This window comes from Thrips palmi, unplaced genomic scaffold (genome assembly GCF_012932325.1).
Source record: "Thrips palmi isolate BJ-2018 unplaced genomic scaffold, TpBJ-2018v1 HiC_scaffold_5, whole genome shotgun sequence".
NCBI lineage: Eukaryota > Metazoa > Arthropoda > Insecta > Thysanoptera > Thripidae > Thrips > Thrips palmi.
In genome coordinates, this window is record NW_023144632.1 from 7,120,687 (window position 1) to 7,142,776 (window position 22,090).

Genomic DNA, 22,090 nt, shown 5'->3' on the forward strand with positions numbered 1-22,090 from the left:
CTGCGCCACGACGCGTGATGGGGCCAGGCCGAAAGGCTTGGCCTGGGCTTGGCTCTGGTACGCGGTGCGCGGCCAAGTCACTCGACTCCTCCACGGCGTCACAGTGGGCCAGAAGACCGGTGGAGGCGGACAAAACTCTGGACGCGTTTCGAGCTCCAGAGTCGCTAAGCAGGACTCGAACCGAACGTGTGACCCCACCAATGGATTGCTCTCCGAACGAGGAATCCATTGGTGGGGTCACACGTTCGGTTCGAGGCCTGTTTAGCGACTCTGGAGCTCAAAACGCGTCCAGAGTTTCGTCCGCCTCCATTGGTCTTCTGGCCCACTGTGGGCGTGCTCGGCTGCGCTCCACGTTCATCTGCTTCGAGTACGCGGTGGGCCTGGTCTCGCCGCTACAAACCACGGCGCCTGGTTTTCGAAAAGGACCTTCCCTCAGTTTTCACGTCGAGAACCTCGGCAGGCGGTGCCGCGCCACCCGGCGTCCCGTCGGGGAGCGCCGTGCGGGTAGGCAACATGGCTCCAGCAGCGCGCCGCTGCGCTCGTCTTGCCTACCCTCCAGGCGCCTCTCCAGGCCGCCCAGCCTTTCGGCCACGGAGCGCGACGGAGTCCCTCCTCACCGGCAGTCGCAGGCGCGGCCGCGGCTCCCCCGGAAACGATACGCGCCCTCGCCTCGTTCTCCGTCCCCGAACTTCGTGATGTATCGCGGGGAGTGCAAGACGCCGTTTCCAGCCGTAGGGAAGGGCACATGTGTCCTCTCGCGGGGGGGTTGTCTGCTTCGCACCTGCACACCACACTGTCACACTAACACAAAACAGGCATGCACGCACGTACGCGTGCGCACACACACACACACACACACACACACACACACGGAGCAAAAACCCTTTTTGCCTCGTGTTGCCCTGATGCATATACACCCCGGCACGCGAGCGCACGCGACTCACGTGTCGCGCACACGCCCCCCTTTTTTTCGGACCCACCTGTTTTGCATACGCGAGGCATCAGCTGTGAGGGACGCCGCGCCGCCGCGCCGCCCTTCCCACGGGCGAATATGAGTGTGTCCAGTTTTAATCGCCGCGGTGCCGCCGTGCGTGCCTCTGTGTGTGTGTGTGTGAGGGGAAAGAGGAGGGGCGTACAGGGGCAATAGAGCGACCGTGCCGGTGTCTTTCTCTTTCTCCTGCCGCGACTGACGCCACGCCGCGCCCCCCGCGGCAGCTTGGCTCAGGGTCACGGCAGTGTGCGTACCGGCTGAAATCTCCTTCATTAATTCACTCGCGTTACGCGACGGGGCAGTTGCCAAAAACGATTTCTCTGGAGGGAGGTCCTTCTCCCCCCTCCCCCCCCCCTTTTTCTCCCTCGCGAAAGCCCTTGCTGATGCCGCTCGGAATCAGGGGACACACAGCAAACCATTGTCGTATGCAAAGCCATGACTGCCACGAAATTATTCATGGAAAATATTTTTGGGACGCGAGGGCCTGCCTGACAGACACAACGGACCCTTTGGGACTGTCGGAAGGGACGGCAAAGTTGCAGGGCGTGACTGCGCCCGCTTCCCGGAGAGGGAAAGAGAGACGGGTGATGACTGTGCGCATGGATGGCGGCGACTGCGTTGCAAAGGGTTCGCTGCGCTTGCTGCAGGCTGGCTGCAGGCTGGCTGCCGTGTCCCGGGGACGGCGACGTGCCCTGGGTATGGGGGTGAGGATACACGCTTACACCGGTCGACCTGCCGAGCGATTCCCAAGCGCCGTGTCGTCGCTCTGTCTCTGTCGCACTCACGGGACTGCCCGTAAGGGTGCGAGGGAGACAAACCGATCTTCAGAATGGCTCGGCTGGCCGACGTGGCGCGCCAAACGGCGCCAAGCCCGCGAGGGGTCCGCGGTCCGCCGTGGCCGCGGTCTGCACCTGGCCTCCTTTTGGACTGTGTCCACCCGAAACGCAACAGGCCTGTGAGGGAGGATCGCGTCTCTCGGAACCGGGGGGGCGTTGCGGTGTCGGCCGCCCCGCCTGTGCGGTGGGGGTCGCTCCGGACAGAGCGCTGCATCCGTTGGTTCCGAAGAACCGTCGAGAGGTTCCGAGAGATGCCGCAGAGCAGCTGCACCATTGGTGTCACACTCGGGTAGATTCGGCTACTTTCCAAATTGTTAACAGAAATGCGCAGACGTTTTCGGATCAAGTGGTACCGTTCGACTCAACCAAGGTTTCGGGCTGACCGACGGTCCGTGTGGGTCCGTCTTCTCACACTCTTAAAACCTTACGAAGTATTTTGAGCAATAGTTGAAGAAATAGTTCGTAAATTACGAAGTATTTTCTTTGAAAGCTTACGTATGCTCACTTTGTTATACAAACTACTTTTCTTTGTAAGACCCAAAATAGTTTGTAAGGTTTTCTCAGTGCAGGGATCGTGAAAAAGGAGACGAAATGCTGAACGGGTCTTCGGTTCGCCCGGGCCGCCCCCCGCGGGGCCAGCAGTGCAGCACTCTGCCGTAGCACCCAGTGCCGCCATGAGAGAAGGGCGCCCTGGAGTCCCAGCTTTTTCGGGCCGGGACGCCGCCTGGCCGAGGTTTGCACCACTTTGCGGCTAAACGGCTCATCGCACAACATTTCTGACTAGCTCAGAAGATTCAGGAAGGTCTTTTACGTGCCCCGCCGTCGTTACATTTTGATTTGGTCAACCGGGGACCGAACGCGGCGAGCCTGAAGGGCGGCAGTGTGGCGCGGCCGAGGGTCCGCAGCGGCTGGCTGCCTGATGGCTGGCCGCCGGCTACCCCCACCCTACCGCTACAGGCCAGTAGACACCGATTTCTTGGTTCAAACTTGTGTTAGGTGTCATATTACACGCTTAGACGAAGACAACGTGTCGTTTTCACCGTTATTTCTTCTTAAAAGGCACGAAATATTCATCAAGCGGTAGGGTGGGGGAAGCCGGCGGCCAGCCATCAGGCAGCCAGCCGCTGCGGATCCTCGGCCGCGCCACACTGCCGCCCTTCAGGCTCGCCGCGTTCGGTCCCCGGTTGACCAAATCAAAATGTAACGACGGCGGGGCACGTAAAAGACCTTCCTGAATCTTCTGAGCTAGTCAGAAATGTTGTGCGATGAGCCGTTTAGCCGCAAAGTGGTGCAAACCTCGGCCAGGCGGCGTCCCGGCCCGAAAAAGCTGGGACTCCAGGGCGCCCTTCTCTCATGGTGCCGCCGCTCTGGCATTCGCACTCTCAGCGACGAGGCGCGGTGCCGATGGGCCGTTCCGACGAGTCGCCCCGTCTCTCTCGCTCCCTCACGCAGAAATGTCGTCGCTGCCTGCTGGTCACCATTATTCTAACCATGCGCTTCTTTCTCTTTGCAGGTACGCGGGACGCCCAGCCCCGGGAGCACCTGTCACGGTTCGAGGGTTCCGTCTTCGGAACTGTGGAAGGCAGCCGCTCGCCTCGGCGGGCCCCAAACCCCGTGTAAATCACTGCTTCCCGCTGGGTCCGAATTCCGTGCCGGCCGACCGGCCTCTGAAATTTCAATTATTATGCCCGAAGGCTAAACAGGCCGGCGGGCCTGGAATCGCTGACAGCCGCGCAGACACGGGTCGGAAAAGGCGGGGCGGGGCGTATCCTGGAGCCGAGTTTTGAGTGAGCCCTGCATCCGGTAGGATCGTCCGGGTTAGCTTCGTTTTCGAAGCGGGTTTCAGGTGTGCGTCGTGGTTGATCATGCTTTCGCCGTTGGTGAAGAAGAGGGGGGAAAGGGGGGGGGGGGTATGCTGGCGCTCGGGTGGAACTGGCGCGCACTCCGAACCCAGTCCGTCGTGCGCATGTTTTCTGTCGTCACCATGGCGCGCCATGGCGGTGAGTGAGAGGGAGCTCGCGTCGCGCGGCTTCAAACGCGCCAAACATCTGCATGGCGGGGTCATCTGCATGGCGCTGGACACTGCGAACCCGTAGCGCTGTTGGGGCAGTGGGGCACAGAAACGAAAACAGAACAGAAGCAGTTGTTCTTGACTGCGTGTTTTCGCCAGCATTCTCTTGTTTTTAACTTTTTTCGGCGGAACGAGGAAGACGCAAGCCAGAGTCAAAGCGGGACGCCGTCATTTTCCTCGTTTATCGCTGGCCGGCGCGCCGCGGCGCCGCGTGGGGCGTGGGTGTTGATCTCTTCCCGCCCCCTCCTGCCCCGGAGTGGAATGGACAAAAAACGGCGTATTAAGCGGGCTTAAACGCCGGCGAGTCGGGGGGCAGCGCGAAGTGCAGTGTGCCAGCAGGCCGCGCCGAAACACGGAGAGGGATCCTGCAATTTGACTGCCCTGCTAGCGCCCGTCTGCCCGGCGAGGCGCGGCGCGCCAAAACACAAGTTGGGCTCAAAGGCAACGCTCAGTCCGACCCGGTCCAGCGGGCAGGGCCGGGCAGGGCCGGGCAGGGCGGGACTGCAGCGACTCGCGGGGCAACATGACCGGACGGAAGAAAATGTCTCTCTGTGCAGCGCTGCGTCTGCTTGTTCGGCACTGACCTGGACTATCTGGGGCGGCGGCCGGCCATCGTTTCCATGGCGTATTTTCATAGAAAGCAAATGCAGTCGAGTCGGTGGAGGGACATGAATAATTAGCGCGTTGGCGGGCAGGGCGCGCAGGACGGGCACGCTGGTGCGCCCCGGCGGCGTCGCGGCCGCAGTCGTGGTCCCAGGGGACCTCGTTCGCCACAGATTTGAGGCCGAATAAACGGGGCTGTCGAGGCGACACGCCGCGCGCATGCCACCGCGGCCACAGAAAGGGCGCCGGGTTTTCCTCGTTTCCCCTCGGATTCCGCAGATTGCTGCGACATGCCGGTGTCCTGTGGAGCCCACCCCAACCCACCTTGCCTCGGCCGGCCTCGGCGTGCCGCAGCGTGCCGGGAGGTGTTGCCTGCCAACGCGCGCCTGATGCATCGCACCGGCCTCCTCGGTGCAGCCAACCGGTGTGGCCGCGCGGGGCGGCGCCTCGACGCACACACCCGCCGAGCCGTGGCGTGCCGTGCCGTGCCGAGCCGTGCCGGGCCGCGCGCATGGAATCGACTTTTGAACTGCACCGGCGCTGCCGGCGTTGCTGGTCGTGGCGAGGCGTGGCGAGGCGTGGCGAGGCGCGGTCCGCTTCGCCGCCTGCCGAACAGCCCGAGGCCCCGGGGCCCACGCCGACCGCCCGGCCACACTCGCCGGAATTGGACCCCCCCCCCCCCCCCCGACTCTCATCCCCCTCTCATTTCCTCTACTTTCGGACCCTTTCCCTCCCATGTGGCTCGCCTTTGCACGCAGCGGCCGCCTCGCCGGTTCTCGTCTCAGTTTAATTTAATCGGCAGAGGTGTGCCGGCACACGCCACTGGAAAAAAAAGTCCTGGGGGCGCGCGGGGTGGGGGCAAGGGAATGGGGGGGGGGAGGGACTCGCTGGCGACGTGTCGCCCTCTTTGCGTAGCAAACTCAGTGACGTAGAAGGCAGAACGGTCCGGTGATGCTCCTGTAATGGCTTTTGCGAGAGGAAATCGCGCGCGCGCGCACACACACACACACACACACACACACACTTTCATTTCTTGTTTTTGCCATCGCGCACGGCGGTCTTCGCGTCCGGTGCATTGCATATTCCGGCCGGTGAGGCGGTCGGTGCGCGCGGCGCAACGGGCGCACCCCGCGATATCTTCGCGCAGGGACCGCGAGCAGCACCGCGCACCGGACCCATTTTCGGCACGGTGGAGCCCGAACGGCCATGTTGTTGTTGGTCATCGTTGCACGGTAAACACCATCACCTGGGAATGAGCCGATACTCGCAGGCACGAGGTGGCTTCACCGTGGTGGTTCATGGGTTGAATGCATTTCGCAGGGTAGTCTTAATACGTGGCCCTCGCGAGGTGGCAGTGGATATTTTCTTGCGAGCGGAACACAGAAACCATTTCAGCAGTCCGCGTGGAGTGGGCGGAGGGTTTGGACAGGGGCGAAGGGGGGAGTGGGCAGGGGGGGGGGGGGGGGAACTCCAGGCGAAAAGTTGTGAGACAGAAAAACAAAAACAGGATAAAAAAATGAAAAAAAAATAAAGGGAGGGGAGGAGGAGTGCGAATCGCGTATTCCCATGTATCGGGATTTTTGACGCGCCGAGCCGAGCCGCTCCCTGAGTGCCGCCGGTTCCCCGCGCCAATTTCCAGATCTGTCACCAGCGCCGCCGCGCGCCGCTCCCTGATGTATAGCCCGCGCCCGCAAACTTGAGTCTGACGCTCGACGCCGTGATGAGCGGACGGTGTTACTCGTCGCGTCGTCACTCAGAGTGTCGTTTTCCAGCGAGACAAATCGGGCGAGAAATGGGCGGGGCGCTCGACTGCGCGTCGCCACGCCTCCACCACACCGGCGGCGCGGAGCAGCATCCGAAGAAAACGCACTCCAAGAGTTTTGCAAGTATTCTCGCAACATGCGGTGAAAACGAGATCAGTATCTCACTCTCATTCCAGGAGCGTGACATCCCGCTGAAACGCGCGTGACGAATTGCCACGCTCGTTGCAGCATTGTGTCGCACGCTCGTTGAGCCATGAATTAGCTTGTTCACATCCATACGAGCGTGACGTTTCGTCTGGCTCGTTTAGACGCGATGTCCTGGAATGAGAGTGCTTACTACGAATCAGGAGTGGTACGAAACGATCCTTAAAGAAACGAAGCGTGTGACGCAAGCTGCTCTCCTTTTTCTCTTCCGAGATGCCCGAATGAAGCTGGGGACGTTGTCGACCGGCCAGAAGGCCGGCCAGGCGAGTGACATTGAGCCTGTCTGTGGCGGCTGCACCCCGTCCACCCCGTTGGCCGGAGTGCAGTCCGTCCGCTGGCGAGAGGGAAGATCGGCCGTTCATTTCCACGGACGCATCACGCTTTTTCAGGAAAAAAGAGTTGCTCTGCGCGAGTGGGGCTTTTGTTGTTTCGCTCGCGGGCTATAGATGCCACCCTAGCGCTGCGCTGCGAATCAGCTCGCCGTCGTTTGTTTGTGCTGCACGACGAGGCTGGCGGCGGAGAAGCGCGAGTTGGAGGGACGCGAGCGCAGCGAATAATTGATTGAATGCGCTGTGTGCGTTCGAGTCGAGACATTGTGTGCGCTCCTGCCTCGCCTGCTTGCAGCGGGATCGGAACGCGTCTGTGGCTGCCGTTTTATTGGCCGTTATGGTGTTGCTGCGAGACGGCCGAGGCGGCCGAGGCGCGGCGGCCTCCGCCTTCGGTTATCGTGCTTGCGGCCGCGCCTGCCGCGCCTGCCGCGGCGGCCGTGACAGCCTGCAGATTCGAAGGGCGGCGAGTGCTGGAATACTGAACAGACACTGCCGTCGCGAGGCGCCACGCCGCAGGTCGCTGTACAGTCGTCAGACCGGGCGTCTTCAGTTGTAGAGATGTGCGAACAGGCTGTGTTTGAATCCGAACGAACACGAACAGGAAATTTAAAACTTAATTCGAACCGAACCGAACCGAACACGTCACTATTTTTTTCGAACGAACCGAACCGAACACAATGTTGTTTGAATCCGAACGATCAAGGCTCGAACAGTCCTCTTAACAAGAAATACTACAATGTGGATTAAAATGTAAATATTGGTTCATTTCAGTTCTCATATGCTTCCGCAAAATAATCGCTATGATTTGTCTTTATCATTATAATTTTTTAGAAGGGACACGAAACTTGTCGAGCGACATGCATAGAATCCCGGTTCTGCGCTGCTTGTTTAAACGTATCAGTGTAGTGTATCGGGTCGTTGTTCAATCTCGAACGCACCTTACAATAATTTTACGAACATTTCGTGTCCGAGCACTAAATGTTCATTACCGATCGAACTAATTATGTGTTCGGTTCGTTCGTGTTCGTTCGGAGCCGAACATGTTCGCACATCTCTATTCAGTTGTCTGCGTTCAGAGCTTTGGTTCTTCAGGGGTCGTCAGCAGCAATGCCTGAAGACAAAGCTTTTCTTTGGGCTGGCGCCGGTCCGGTCGCCGCATCCTTGTAGCCACTACATTGTCACTGACGTGATTGCCATTGCTGGCTGAGTTGCTTACTGGGCATTTACATTTTTGAGCTTGGAGGATCGTACCTAGCCAGTGGTCCAAAATGTTGTTCATCGCCAGTGTAAATGAAATCAGGCTTTTTGTTTTATGTAAGTCAACTTTTCGAAAAAGAAAAGACAAAGCGTTTTCCAGTGGATCCTCGAATGGGAACAAAAATTGTCAACGGATCAGTGATTGTTTTCATGAAATTTCGAAACTCATTCGGGGGACTGTGCGGGATTTTAATTAGCGGCTCATGCGGTGGCGAACAGGGACTCAAACCTCCGCAGGGTCTGCCTAAAAAGTTGTCGCGCGCGCTTCTTCACTGGGATCGTGTGCCTGCAACGGAAAGGGTTAATGGGTGCACCGTGCCGCGCCGCGCCGTGCCGTGGGGGCTGAGCGGGACGGAGGTGTCGTGTTATGTGGTGCGTGTGGCCAGGGGACGGCGGGGCGGGGCGGGGCGGGGGCTCTCGGCTGGATTTACGGTCGCAGTTTATCCTTGAGTAGCGGCAGCAGTTACTGCAGCGGCAGCTGGCCTTGCACGCGGACGTGCGTGGGCGACGCGGGGCGACGCGGGGCGACGCGGGTACAGCACGCGGCATCCGGTTTGTTGCACTGCGTGGCGCACTGCGGTGCACTGCTCCGTGCCGCGCTGCTACAAATTGCCACAAACTCGTATAAAATGAGCCGGCGCGCCGCCGCCGCTCTCCCTCGACGGGGCCAAAAGTATTAATTCGCTGCCGGCATGAGACAGGGCAATGTCGTTATTCGAACAAGCCGCGCAATGCGTGTGCCTTTTTATTTTGCCCTCTCGTCCCTGACGCATGTCGCATGATGTGCGTTCGCCAGGGAGGCTCTGTTGGGCCGGGCGCGGAGTTCCCTTTACCGACGTGTGCCGCTATCTCATTTTCAATGCACTTGCTCCTGGCGTGTGCGCTCTCTCTCTCTCTCTCTCTCTCTCTCTCTCTCTCTCTCTCTCTCTCTCTCTCTCTCTCTCTCTCTCTCTCTCTCTCTCTCTCTCTCTAGGTTAGCGCGGTGAGATACGCCGAGCTGAAAGGGTTGTCGGCTCGGTTGTCGGGGGCCCCTCAGGATGTGGAATGAGAAGAAGTTGGGCCGCGTAGGCGGGAAAAGGGGGGGGGGGAGAATTATGAAAGGGCCGTGCAGTTTGCGCCCGGTAGCGGGGCTGTGGCGGGGCGGGGCGGGGCAGTGTGGCGGGGCAGCGCGGCGGGGCAGCGCGGCGGCGGCGGGCCGGCCGGGGAGACTGCTACCGGGGGACCCGTTTCCGGCGGCCTTGATGAGCGCGTTCCGGCAACAAGCCCGCGCCGCGCCACTGCATTAATTGCTCCGCTCGCCGAAATAAGGCGGCGCCCACAAACCCACCCAATCAATGTAACGGGCGCCTCGATGAGAGAGACGACGTCAACGACTCATTTTTCGCAGTCCAATACTGTGGCGCGGCGTCCTGGCCGACGAGCGTCTTGGAGGTCCGTGCCCGCCGTCCCGCAGCCGCAGCCCGGAGAGGGTGTGCTGTTCGGAGGAAACCGCGCGCCGACGAGGTGGTGATCTAGCGAGGCTTGGTCGCCTCTGCCTCGTTCCGTTTCCGAACTCTTCCCTCCCTGTGTTGCTTTTCCCTCTTTTTTGGCCCCTCCACCGTGCTGATGCACCTCCCGCGCGTCTTCCACCTGATGGACAAAAGTTAATGGTCACCGGGCGGGGGCGTGGGGCGGGCAGGGCAGGCCGTCTGGGTCGCCACTGTAATTAATCCCTCGGTGAAATACGACCGGCCTGTCAAACGGGGTGTGTCCGGAAAGGAAAGTCGGACGCCCTGCCGTGGCGCGCCGTGGCGTGCCGTGCCAACGCTGCTAAGCCACCACGTCATGGCCCTGCACAGGCCCTGCAGACGACGCGTCTCGGCGCCGCCACGCTTCGGTTCCGCCGGATGGACTCCAGTGTCGTGTCAGTCCGCGGCGAGGCGAGGGTTGGCCCCGATCCCTCGCCCCCGATCCCTCGCGCCGATCCCTCGCGCGCCGGCGTGCCGAGCGGACGCTAGTGTGGGCGTCGGACCTGGACCGGGTGCGTCGAGGGGGGACCTAACGCCTCCGGTTCGTTGCAACAGCTCGTCTGGGAGGTAGCCAGGGTTCGCGCTGGCGGTTCCAGCACCCAGCGCCCCGCCCCTCCCCGGCCGGCTCCAGCACGGAGTGGGTTGGTCCAGATGGCGACGGCTCCCACGCCGCGCCTGGAGGCCGATGTAGTATAATTGTCACCGCGAGACGTCGGCTGACCTCTGCGCCACCTCGCTGGGAGGGGGCGGCCAGAGCGACGGCCTTCTCTTTCCCCCATGGGAACACCCATATCGAATTCACGTGGAATCGATGTGGAGGAACGACGTGGATGTTACGTGGATGATCGAGTCGATCATCCACGGGATAGCGGTACTCGAGTATAGGTGGATTCCACGTGGATCCAGACATATCGAAATGTAATTTCCACGTGGATAAGAGATAGATATGTCGATTTGATAGGAACTCTTAAACGTGCTATCCACATAGAATCCATATCAGAAAATTCGCGATCCCCATCACATCGATGTTGATTCTTCAGCGGCCATCTGCTGCCCATGGGGACATCCCTTACCCTAACTCGCCTTATCCACCCACCATCGATGTTACATCGAGGCGCATATCGGTCATTCCTAACACTTTTGTTAGGAAGCCCTCAAGGTTAACTCCCTTGAGGATGTCTAAAAATGAAATGACCGAGACCTTTCGTTCAAAGACTGCTAAGTCCTCTGGAGCTGCCCGATGTGCTTTGTTATTTAGCTCTGGGATATGGTGAATTGGCATCCTACTAGCAGGCCGAGAGGGTAAGGAATGACAAGAATATCAGCAGGCCCTCTGTCGGCAGCTTTTAAAACTAATCGAGTTCCAAGGTCTTCACTCATCTTCATTCAATCCACGTGGAAGCGTCCGAATCTACTCAGATGAATCCCGCATAAAGAGACGACTTTGTTTCAATGAATTTGGATACGTATGATCGACATCGAGATCGTGTAGAATAGGGCCCAGATGGCCCACATGCGGGCCAGCACCATCTAACCATATTGAAACTTCATGCTCCTAAACACGTCTCTCAACCACCTAAAACGCCCGGTGGATCTAACGCGGTGTGATCTACATTTCAAGACATACTGAGAGTCAACGTGGATGCGTAGTGTGGTGTTCCACATCTCCGAATGCCTGTGAATTACCTCATGGATAGAGAATGTTTTTATCCACGTCGATCGTGCACCCATCAAAACACATCGAATAGAAGGCCTCCAATCCACATCGAATTGCACATCAGTAATCAACGTTGAAACCAGGGGTCAGAGCCCACATTGATTGTTCGCTTTGAATTCAACGTTGATGACATATTAATAACAGGTGGATAAATCCACGTGGTCTTATCCACCTTGTCCACAGAGATTCTACGTGGATGGAATATGGGTGTTCCCATGGGGTCGGGGCGCCAGGGAATGCCGTACCCACGCAATAAGTGTGAGCTTTCTTTATTTCGGGGCAACAGCTCAGAGAGTTGCTGACCTTGCCGGGCGCGCGGTTTGCACGCCAATTAGTCCTGCTGTGAGTTGGGGATTTGCGCTCTGAGAAAGAGCGAGAGCGAGATAGTGAGAGAGAGAGAGAGAGAGAGAGAGAGAGAGAGAGAGAGAGAGAGAGAGAGAGAGAGAGAGGAGTCAGAGCCCTCTTGCGCCTGTGTATGTGCGTGTTTGTACGTGAGTTTGTGTGCGAGCGCCCGCTCCACTGTGAGTGCCGCTGCTTCTATTTTAATGCCTTTCTTTCGGCAGCGAGGCGACATGACAGCGCAGTGATGGAGGAAGACGGCGGCGGTTCGCCTCCCGCCCGCTTCAATTAGAAACCTCAGATTTTTCCTCTCGCCTCGTGCGGTCTGTCTGTGCGTGCAAGCGCGTGGGGTGTGCGGCGAGACGACGTGTTCGAAAAAGTCGGCCGAAGTGTGTTTCTGTGTTCGCGGCGCCCCCATCGTCGGTGGGACGAGGTTCCCCTCGCTCGCACAGCCCAGGCAACCGCGCAGCCGCGCAGCCGCCCTCAACTCTCGTTTATTAATTTGTCGAGTTCCTGCCCTGCGTCGGTGAGCGGAACTGGATCCCGCTTTGTCTGTTTCGTTGCATTTTGATCGGCTTTCTCATCAGCGCACGCTCCTCCCGTTTGGCCCTTTTGTTGTGGCTTGTTTATTGGATTTTCACGTAACGCTTCGAACTATTTTCCCCCGTTTTTTCGTCCGTGAGTGAATACTCAGAATTGCCAGTTCGCTATCGCGACGGGGGTGCTCTCTCGTCTCTTTTTACTCGCGTACACAAAATACGAATGTGAGCGAAAACTTTTGAAAATTGAGTATCATGAATATTCCCGAACACAGAAACTAAACCGAATGTTAAGGAACTTATTTCAATACTTGTGAATATGTGTGAATGCTTGTCAAAACTAGAGAATACGTGTTTGAAAAAAGTGATTGCATCTCTGAAAAGAAGCTGTTTTTTTCTGACGTTGCGCGGCCACCGCCTCCTAGCCGGCTGTTGTCACGTCAACGGCCTTCCCTCGACGTGAGGGGCCTCGGCGCCTTACTCCGCGTCACCGGGCGCCGCGCGGCGCCGTGCCCCCGCGGCGCGAGGAGGAAGCGGGCCGGGCTGTGGCTGGGGCCGATTAGGGAGCGTCGCGGTGCGCCTCGGCCTTGCTCTCGGCGGCCTTCAGACCGAAGGTTCAGACGCGGAAACAAAGCCAGCCGAACTTACCTTAAGCCAGGCCGAGCCGGGCCGGGGTGGGGCCTCCGGGCTGCACCCACTTTCATCGTTCGCCCTAAATATTTCACCATCCAGCACGGCACCGCCGGCACGCCGCTAGCAGTGTTTCGCTGCGCCGCGCCCCGGGATTATGACAACCGAGTTCCTTTTTCGCTCCGCGCTCCCGCAAGGCCCCGTGGCTGGGCGGGGCGGGGCGGTATCCCCATTGTTACAAGACCCACCCGCACCCCGCCCGCTCGCAGCCTCTCAGCCGGCGCACTTCGCGTTTGCTCGATGCACTATTTGCTGCCGCGAGTCTGAGGCGAAATCCCCCACCACGCATCACTGCCCCCTCCCCCCCTCCTCCGGGCCGTATAAAGGCGTATGTGCCATTTTTATGTCACTGCTCCGCACTCGGTGCTCGGCTCCCCGGGGGAGGCAGGGTCCTCGTGACGCGAGGACGCCGCCGTGCGCTCCGCCTTCCGCCCATTCGTCCCCGGAGGCTGCATCATGCGGCGGCAATCGGGCGTCGCGGAAAGAACCTTAATTAGTGACTCTCCCCAGAGAAAGCGCCGCGCCGCGCGCAGCAGCGCCTCCTTTCCGCCACTCTCTCCGCGACGACTCGCTCTACCCCCTCTCTCTCCTTTCTCTCTCTCTCTCTCTCTCTCTCTCTCTCCCTCTCCTTTCTCTCTCTCTCTCTCTCTCTCTCTCTCCCTCTCACCCCGTTTGTGCGCTATTTTATTTCGCATCGGGTGCGGGGGCAGGGGGCAGTGCCACGCCCTCCCCGCGAGGCGCGCTGTGTGTGTTATTTGCATTGTTTGGCTTGTGCGCTGCAAGTTTGTCCGCTGTCGGTCCGTCGCGCGACGTGCCAGTCCGACCGCCCGTCGACGACCCGCGCTTTGTTGACGAAATCACGAATCGTCGCGCGGCCCGGCGTGGCGACCCGGCACTCTGCAGCGCGCCACTGAATTGCAGCGGACTGAAACACGCGCGCACAGACACTCACACAAACACGCACACACGCGCGTGCACACACACGCACAGACACAAAGTGTTCCCGCCCCGACGGTGCTCCGACTGCCCCTTCCTTCGCCACGAATGCGATGGCACAAACGGGGAGAGAAGAGCGGAGGGAGCGAGAAAAAAATATTTTGGCGTAAATGATTGTGCAGCTGACCATCTTTGGGAGCGGCCGGCGGGCAGGGCGTCGTTAATTCACGTCAGCACACTCACCCCTAACGCGCGCCGGGCGTTGCGTGGCGCGGCGTGGCGCGGCGGAGGGAAGAAAAGGGGGACCGGTGCCTTTTACTTTATTGCGCTTTGCCGTCTTATTTTTGCCACTCTCCTAATCCCATCACGGCGAAGGCCTTTTTGCGGCGCACACGTGGCCCGGCCGCCCGGCCGTATTGTGTACGTGGGTCACGTGACTGTGTGATTCGGCCCGGGTGACTGATGACCCTGTGCACGGCCTCGGCCACGGCCTCGAGGGGCTGGACGCGGTGCGGCGGCAGTGGAGGCTTTGCCGACCGAGCTACACGATCAGCCTCATCCCGCAATATATGAGGGACGTGAGTCGTGTGCGAGGAATCCGCTTCCGCCAATCAGCGGGCACCTCCAGGCAAGCGTGGCCGTCGTGCGGGGGCGTGGGGCGTGGCGAGGCCGTGGTGCGGGGGCGTGGCGAGGCCGTGGCGAGGCCGTGGCGAGGCCGTGCCGCGGGGCTGGCCGGATGTTTTCCCGCGTCCAGTCGCCCGGAATGCTGATTGCCGGGGAGCCACTCCGGGCGGCGCGGCCTCGGCCGGCCCGTCGGCCTCGCGGCGTCGTGTCGGACTTTCGGTACATTTGTAGGGGGTTTATTTGCGGAATTTGGAGGGCCCTCCACCCCGCCGTCCTCCGTGGCCCTCCGTTTCCGCCCGGCCTCGGCGGCCTCGCCGGCGGGGCGCGCTGCAGCAGCTTGCCGCGCCAAGGACACATCGGATGATAACGTGCGCACCGTCGTGGTGCTCCTAGAGGCGAAGCTGGAGGTGTGTGTGTGTGTGTGTGTGTGTGTGTGTGTGTGTGTGTGTGTGTGTGTGTGTGCGTGCACGCGCCCCTTTCGCTGTGTGTGCCCGTGTTTGTTCGTTACGTGCGCCTCCCCCACCCTCCTCGAACCCCTGTTGGTAGGTGTTAGTCACCCCGTACGACAAACGACTCTGCAAGGTGGCCAAATGTAAGTAGCGGAACCTTCCCCGAGTCTCCGTGCCGCCCCGACACTGCCTTGCTGAAGACAGTGCAGTAAAGCATGGATGAGCCATTCGTTTCAATGTTGTGTAGGTGCAGGGGCTGCAGGGGCGCTCGCCAGCCTCGCCAGCCGCGCTGGAATGTAATGAACGGGCAATAAAACGGGCTGGCCCGGCAAGTTTGCCGAATCGCCGGCACGTGCAAGAGAGATGGGTGCCCGGGCCGGGTCGCCGCTCGCACCTCCCCTGCGCTGTCGCCGAGGCCGAGGCCGAGGCCGTAGATGTCTCCAGCTGGGAACAATTATTTTGGAAAGCGATTTTGGATCGACGCGCCGCGCGGATTAGAAAGCTGTTCCGCGGTTTTCGAAGTCGCCGTCTCTCGCCTAATGGGGCCGCGGGGCCGCGGGGCCGAGGGGGCGGTGGGCGTCCGGGCGCGTCCGGGCCTCCGCGGCGGGGAGGCAGCGGGCCTCGGCCACGACTTTGAAAACACACACTTTCTCGGCCCGCTCCTTTGCGTCCCTTTTCGAGCCCCCAACCCCCCCCTTTTTTCCCCCGCGCACATACAAACTTGCGGATTGGGAAATAAAACTTTGTCGGACCTTGTTGGAGTTCCTCCTTAGCGCGTCATGTTCACATACTTGCCCGAGTTGCGGGCGTCGCGGTGCGCGCTCGCCGAACTGGAAATCCACTTCCAATGCGCGGACCGGATTCTGGGCGAGTGAGTTGTCGCGGCCGGAGAAACAGATTTCACGTTCATGAAAAATTGCAGCAATGTCAAATAAACACGAAATTCCTTCCAAAATTCGCATCTTAAGACATGAGACGAGTGGCTGAAGAAGTGACCTGCCTACAGCGAGGCGATGATCGCGGGCAAGGTGGGGTGTGGGCCGTGGCGGGGCGGGCACGCCGCCAACGAAGGCACTTGTTGTGCCGCATCGCACGCAGGCCGGCCGAAAAAACCTTTTATTCGCCAATTACAGAGGCGGGAGTCTGGATGCCCTGCCGCCGGCCGTGTAACCCGCGCCGCGTCAACGCAATCATGTTCAAAATTACGCACGGCGGGCACCGCGGCTCGGCACACACGCCTAGTTGGTGTTTGCCCGGCGGCGCGCACGGACTCTCCCGCCTCCGCGCCGACGCGTGACCGGAGGGCCGGCGCACGCTTTCCCCGAACACTTTCGGGCGAGGCGGGGTCGGTGGGTGCCCTCGCCACGCCCCGCCGCGCCCCGCCCCACCACGCCCCGCCACGCCACGCCACGCCACGCCTGACGCCGGTTTGCTCCAACTCTTCCGACGAGCCGGCCGGGGCGGGCCGGGGCGAGCCGCCGTGTTGACTGTGGGCCCCACGCTCCCCGTCGGCCCCGGCCCTTTCTTTGTGAGGCCGACCCCTTCCTGCAATATTCAGGCGGCGGTCCGGCGGGGAAGGATTGTGTGTGGGGCGCTTCTTTGTGTTGACCAAGGAGGGCTTTGCCAACACACCTTTCCCTCCACCTTTCCAGTGCACTTAGCGCGCTGAATTAGACCGGGCAAAAGGTCGTGGCCCGGCAGCGCACCCACGCGAGTGCACACACTGTGGGAGGAGCGGGGCAACGAGTGAAAGTTGCCTCGGCTATGGCCGGCAACAGATGATATCTCCCTTCTGTTTACCCGCCACCGCTCTCGGCTCCGTTGAAATATCGTGGGCAATGCCGTGCGGCCCAGAGCGCGGCCCCGGGGACGCGGCCGCTGCCGCCCCGTCGGTGTGCTGGTCGGGCCACTCGGCCACTGGGGCACTGGGCAGTGACTGCAGCGTGATAGGCCGGCGGCAGTAAAGAGCGAATGGATGCGATGCGACGTCGCGACGCGCGCGGACTGCGGCCACAAGTCAAGTCGGCGGCGCGGCCAGGCCGAAGGGCGGGGCGGGGCGGGGCTGCGGGTGACTGATGGCAGCGGCCGGGCAAACGGCCTTGCCCGCAGAGCGGCACTCTCTGACTGCAAGTTGGCCGATTAGGGCAAGGCGAAGCAGGGCGAGGCAAGGCGTCCGCGACCCCGGACCGCCAAGCCGCGAGAAACAGCCGTTTGGCGGCGGGGCGGCGCGGCCGGGCGCGGCCCACGGTCTCAGGCGATATAAGTCCGCGAACGTCGCCGAGAAGAAACAGAGAAGGAGGGATGTTTTTTCCGAACGCTATTGAAACGGCAAATTTCGACCGCAATGGGTGTTCCGGAGCCATCGCCTCATTTTCTGACTTAATGTTTCCTTTGACAACCAAAACAGCATTGCTTCGTATTATGCTTGCACCGAATTCACTGTAACATACGAGTAACATGGGTCAAATTTCACTGTTGGACATTTAGAGTTATCGCCAGTTTGGAAAATATTTTGCGGGGCGTAGGTGAGCAGCGGTTTTGGTCGAGATATCTTGCGCCTGAGTGCGCCTGGCTGGCCAGGCCAGGGCGAGCAGGGCGAGGCGCGGCGCGCAGGGCGGACCGCTGCAAGACGTATTTGCTTCTCTGCGAGCCATGTTTGTTCTCATCGTTTCGGAGTTGAGCACGGACGGTAAAAACGCTTTCTGGGAATCCCAGGAATCTCCAGGAAACTCCTATACCTTATAACATTGGGCTCCTGGGAATCCCGGGTTTCGTTCACTAGGGTAAATCCACTCTGAAATTTTCAGAGTTTCTGAGACTCTGACTTATTCCAGAGTTACAAGAGACTCTGAACCAGAGACTCACGAAATTCGCGCACCCCAGAGTTAAAAGGCCAGAGTGTAATCTAGAGTTCAGTGTCAGAGTGTTATCCAGAGTTTCTGATGTCAGAGTGTTATCCAGAGTCTGTTGTCAGGGTGCCAGCATTAAGTTTCAGAGTCTTAATAATGATAGAATATCTTGAACAGTGCTTGGTCTAGAACTGCCTTGGAAGTGTCCCTAGGGGCTAAAAATCGAGTCCGAGCCGAATCTGCAATCCATTTTTCGCTACCATCAAATGTACCTCAGCATACCGGGCCAATACTATCCGATCAGATTGAAATTAAAACTGTCCTAGTAAAATAGTCCATAGATGACACCTACCAATTTTCAATCAAAAATAACAAAAACTTCCCGAGTTATGGCTTCGTCAATTTGGAAATATCTAACTCTGAAACTCAGACGATGGCTCAAACTCTGAAACTGTGAACCGGACTCTGGAACTCTGGATTGAACACTTAACTCTAAAATCAAGGACTCCAAAACTCTGCAACTCTGACGCTGAACTCTAAAACTCTGAGCGTAAATCTGCAACTCTGACGCTGAACTCTGAAACTCTGAGCGTAACTCTGCAACTCTGACTTGAACTCTGAAACTCTGACCTGAACTCTGAAAGTCTGAGCAAAACTCTGCAACTCTGACAAAACTCTAAAAATCCAGAGTGGATTTACCCTAGTGTTTTTACCGTGCGGACGATGGCCGAGGCGCTGGAAATGAACCAAAATTGAGATGGGACGCGTTGCGCACGACGCCATTCTTCCACGCCAATTCCAGCCAACATCGACAATGAAACATGTTAAATTGTTTCAAGTTTCAAGTTCGGGGTTCAACTATCAGCCTTGGGGTGGCTTCACGTCCGTTAGTGGTGGCGCATTTTCGTACGGTTTTCATAAAGTCTTTTGGCAGCATTTTCCCCGAAGATGTTTGAAATATGTGGGGAGATTGTTGCGTTTTGAACGGCCTCCGCCCCGCCGGCCCTGGGAACGCTGGAGGCGGCGTGGACGACGTCGCCGCGGCCGCAGTGCCGTGGGCGCCGCTCCCGATGGACGGCGTGGGCGGCCGTTGGGCATCTGGCCAGCGATGGCCTCGAGACGGATCGGCCCGCATCGGCCCGGCCCGACAGCCCCGAGAGGAATTGTGTCAAAATGTAAAATGGATGATTGTTTGCCTCCGACGAAGGCCTGAGGCGCTTCACCGCCTCGGCTGGGGCTGTCCCCGGTGCCCCAGTGCCCCCAGTGGTCCGCAGTCGGTGCTTTCCGGGCGGCTCCGTCTTGGAGATGAAGGCCGTCGTGCAGGTGGCGGCAGCGCGGCCAGCGCGGCCAGCGGGCCGTGGAGCGCGCCATCCTGTGGGCCAACTTCCGGCCCCAATCCGTCCCGGCCGGTAGCGGGGCGGGGCGGGGCGCGGCGGGCTGGCATACGCATGCATATGACAGCCGTGGCGACGGCTCGCGCGCTGAAAATAGCGGCTGCCTGCATCCGCACCGCCCAGCGGCCGCATCGCCTCTGTGTGTGTGTGTGTGTGTGTGTGTGTGTGTGTGTGTGTGTGTGTGTGTGTGTGTGCGCGTGTGCGTTGTGCGGGCGCGCGAGTCGATGGACACGGTGGATTCGCTGGTCCAGAGGGCGTCGATGGGACGACGGAAATACCGCCTCGGCCGCCACGGGCGCCACGGTTGACTTTGAGCTAACCTCTTTGTCTGGCGCCGCCCGTTTGTTATTAAAACGGCCGCCGGGACCTCCGGCACTCTGCAACTCGATTAGGTCTGGTGGGACTCACTCGTTTCGTTCTGTGCGAAGCGGCCGAAGCGCGAAGCACGAAGCTCCCCGGCCAGTCGATTAAGCAAGCACCAATTTTCCCGCTTCCCCTGTAGTTAGTGCGTTCATTACAACTTCACTCGACGAGAGCCGTGGCCCGCCTAGCCGGTTCGACCCCATCCCTAGAAAACACACACTCACACCCACACACCCATACACTCGCCTACAAGCACACACACACACAGACCAACATACACCCCCCACACACACCCACACAAACACACACACACACAACCAAAACACACACACACACACAATGTGTGCACCGCGTAATTTGCCCGCCTTGCCTCCATTATTTCCGGCAGCCCGCCCTTTTTCTTCTTTCAATTATTTCACTTTAACTTTGTTATCGTTTGTCTGCGAGGCTGCCCCGCAACGGTGTGGAGCAGCGGCCCCGGCATGCTGGCCTCTGGTGGCCTCTGGGGCCGTCAGGCTGTGTTTTCAGTTCCAGGTGCGATGAAATAGAAAAACGAAACACATGATTAAAAATAGGGGTGGTTAACATTCTTTTTATTTGGTACAAGCTGGACTTCAAACACTACTGAGAGAGAGAGAGAGAGAGAGAGAGAGAGAGAGAGAGAGAGAGAGAGAGAGAGAGAGAGAGAGAGAGAGAGAGAGAGAGAGAGCGCTGCCTCTGTCGTCGCGGGACACCCCTTTTCCCTAAAGCAGCAAAAGCAGCAGGCTTTAACTTTGACAAAGTCCGCGCCGTGTCACTCGAGCCCCTCGTATCTTTTCCTCGTTTTGTCCACCTCATTTTCGGCGCGCAACCAAAAGAATCGCGTGTCGCGGCTTAATTAATTTAGCGTGCCCTGTTTACATGTTGTTTTCACCGTGTCCCACGCTTCCGTCCTTTTCCCCTTTATCGTGTGTCCCTGTCTCAGTTACTGTGCTTCATAAACAGGCGGGAAGAGCCAGGAACAGCAGTCTCCAGTTTAAGGAACACTGGTATTTCAGATGTGATAAGTCTCATACAAGACACTGCGATAAGTAGGCTAATGTTAAACATATTGCAACGTAAAAGTTAGATGCAATGAATTATTACATTTCCACCATCTCGTCACTTTTCAGGCGTGCCGACGGACTTTTTGATGGAATCCGCTAAGGCACTTCTTTCATGGCACTTTTAAGCAGTGTAGTTGTAGTGAATCCTTCTGTTCTTGGAGGGAGGATTCCCGATCACCTGCACTGGGAGCAGGGCACACGCACTGGGAGGCGGTCGGCAGCGCCTGTGCGAGGCTGGCGAGGCCATCTCCCACAAGTGTCGCGCGACGCGACGCAAGAGTGCCGTGCTCTTCTCCGCGCCGCGCGTCGCGAATGGCAGGTCGACGCCCAAGAAAGCCCCCTGGGGCCGACGACGTGACAGGCCGAAATCAACAATTTTTTCTGAATATTTTAAGTGATTCCTGTTGTCATTTTTGCGAGGTTTCGCGGTGGGGCGGCGACGAGGAAGCCCCCTAATGTGGTGCGTGCCCCCCCCCCCCCCCCCCCCCGGCGCGCCCCACCGCACCCCGCCACGCCTCGCCACGCCCCACCGCCAGGGCGTCTGCTCCTAATTTATTGGCAACATCAAACGCGCTTCCATAACGCGAGATTCCTCAAGCTCCCTTCTCCATTTCGTCTCTGTCGTTTTCTAGAGAAGGGGGGGGGGGCAGCGGTGTGATTTAACGACGCCCCCTCGGTGGATGTCCGTCGTGGAGGGGGAACGGAATGACGAGACGACCGCATGGCAGCTAAATGTGGAGCGGATGCTCCGTCACTATATTTTGTGGGCTTTTTCGTGCCGCTTACTCATATTTTGCGTGCGGTTTCTCACAAGCCAAGAGATTTCGTGTACTTTCGAGCCTCGTACGTCGGCCGGTCGTCGATAGAGACGTTCGACACTCCTCCCCCCTCCTCTGCCCCCCTCCCTGCAGTTAATCGCCGCCTGTTTCTCTTGCGGAGTGGCGCTGCTGTTGTCGCCGTGTTTCCGCCATCTGTCATCGCGTCGCGAGTCTGCGGCGCGGGACGGCCCGGGACCGCACAGTCGCCAAGTACTTTGAGCGCATTACTGGAGGTGGGGGCGGCCCGAGGGCGGCCAGGCCTCGTGCGCCTCGCGCCAGGCCTTCGACACTCTCATTGCTCCGTACCTTTTCCCAGCTTCCTGCGCCTTGTTTTTCTTGCTGTTATTGTGTCTGTTTGTTGAGAGAGAATGTGCGTGCGGTGGCTGGTTGAAGTAATACACTAATGGTGCCTAACATCGATGGTGATGATAATGATGATGATAATAATGATGATGATGTCGTCATCGTGACCAGTAGTTTGCGGATGGCTCCTGCAACGCGAGTCCGTCGAGGCACGCAGTCCGTTGCGGGAGGGGCGCTGCTGAGGCACGCCGCGGTACGCCCGCTCGTTTTGCTTATTTTATATTTACTTGCAAAGTGTGTTTTTGTTGCATTCCGCGGCCGAGGTGTCGCGTGCGTGGCGTCACCGTAACGTGGCCGCACCACCGCGGGGTGCCTGGCGGCCAGGCCCTGGCCCGGTGAAGCGCCGTGCGCCCTACACTCGC

The 22,090-nt window shown here is 59.3% G+C and overlaps 1 protein-coding gene across 1 annotated transcript in view; it reads left to right on the top strand.

Annotated features, from left to right (window-relative positions):
- The first annotated feature begins 21,768 nt into the window (after positions 1-21,768).
- The window catches only part of LOC117650815, a 47,410-nt gene continuing 47,088 nt past the window's right edge, over positions 21,769-22,090 (top strand). Inside the window, exon 1 of the mRNA XM_034394416.1 lies at positions 21,769-21,838. Coding sequence (XP_034250307.1) covers positions 21,769-21,838 — 70 coding nt within the window. The remainder of the gene's footprint in view (positions 21,839-22,090) is intronic.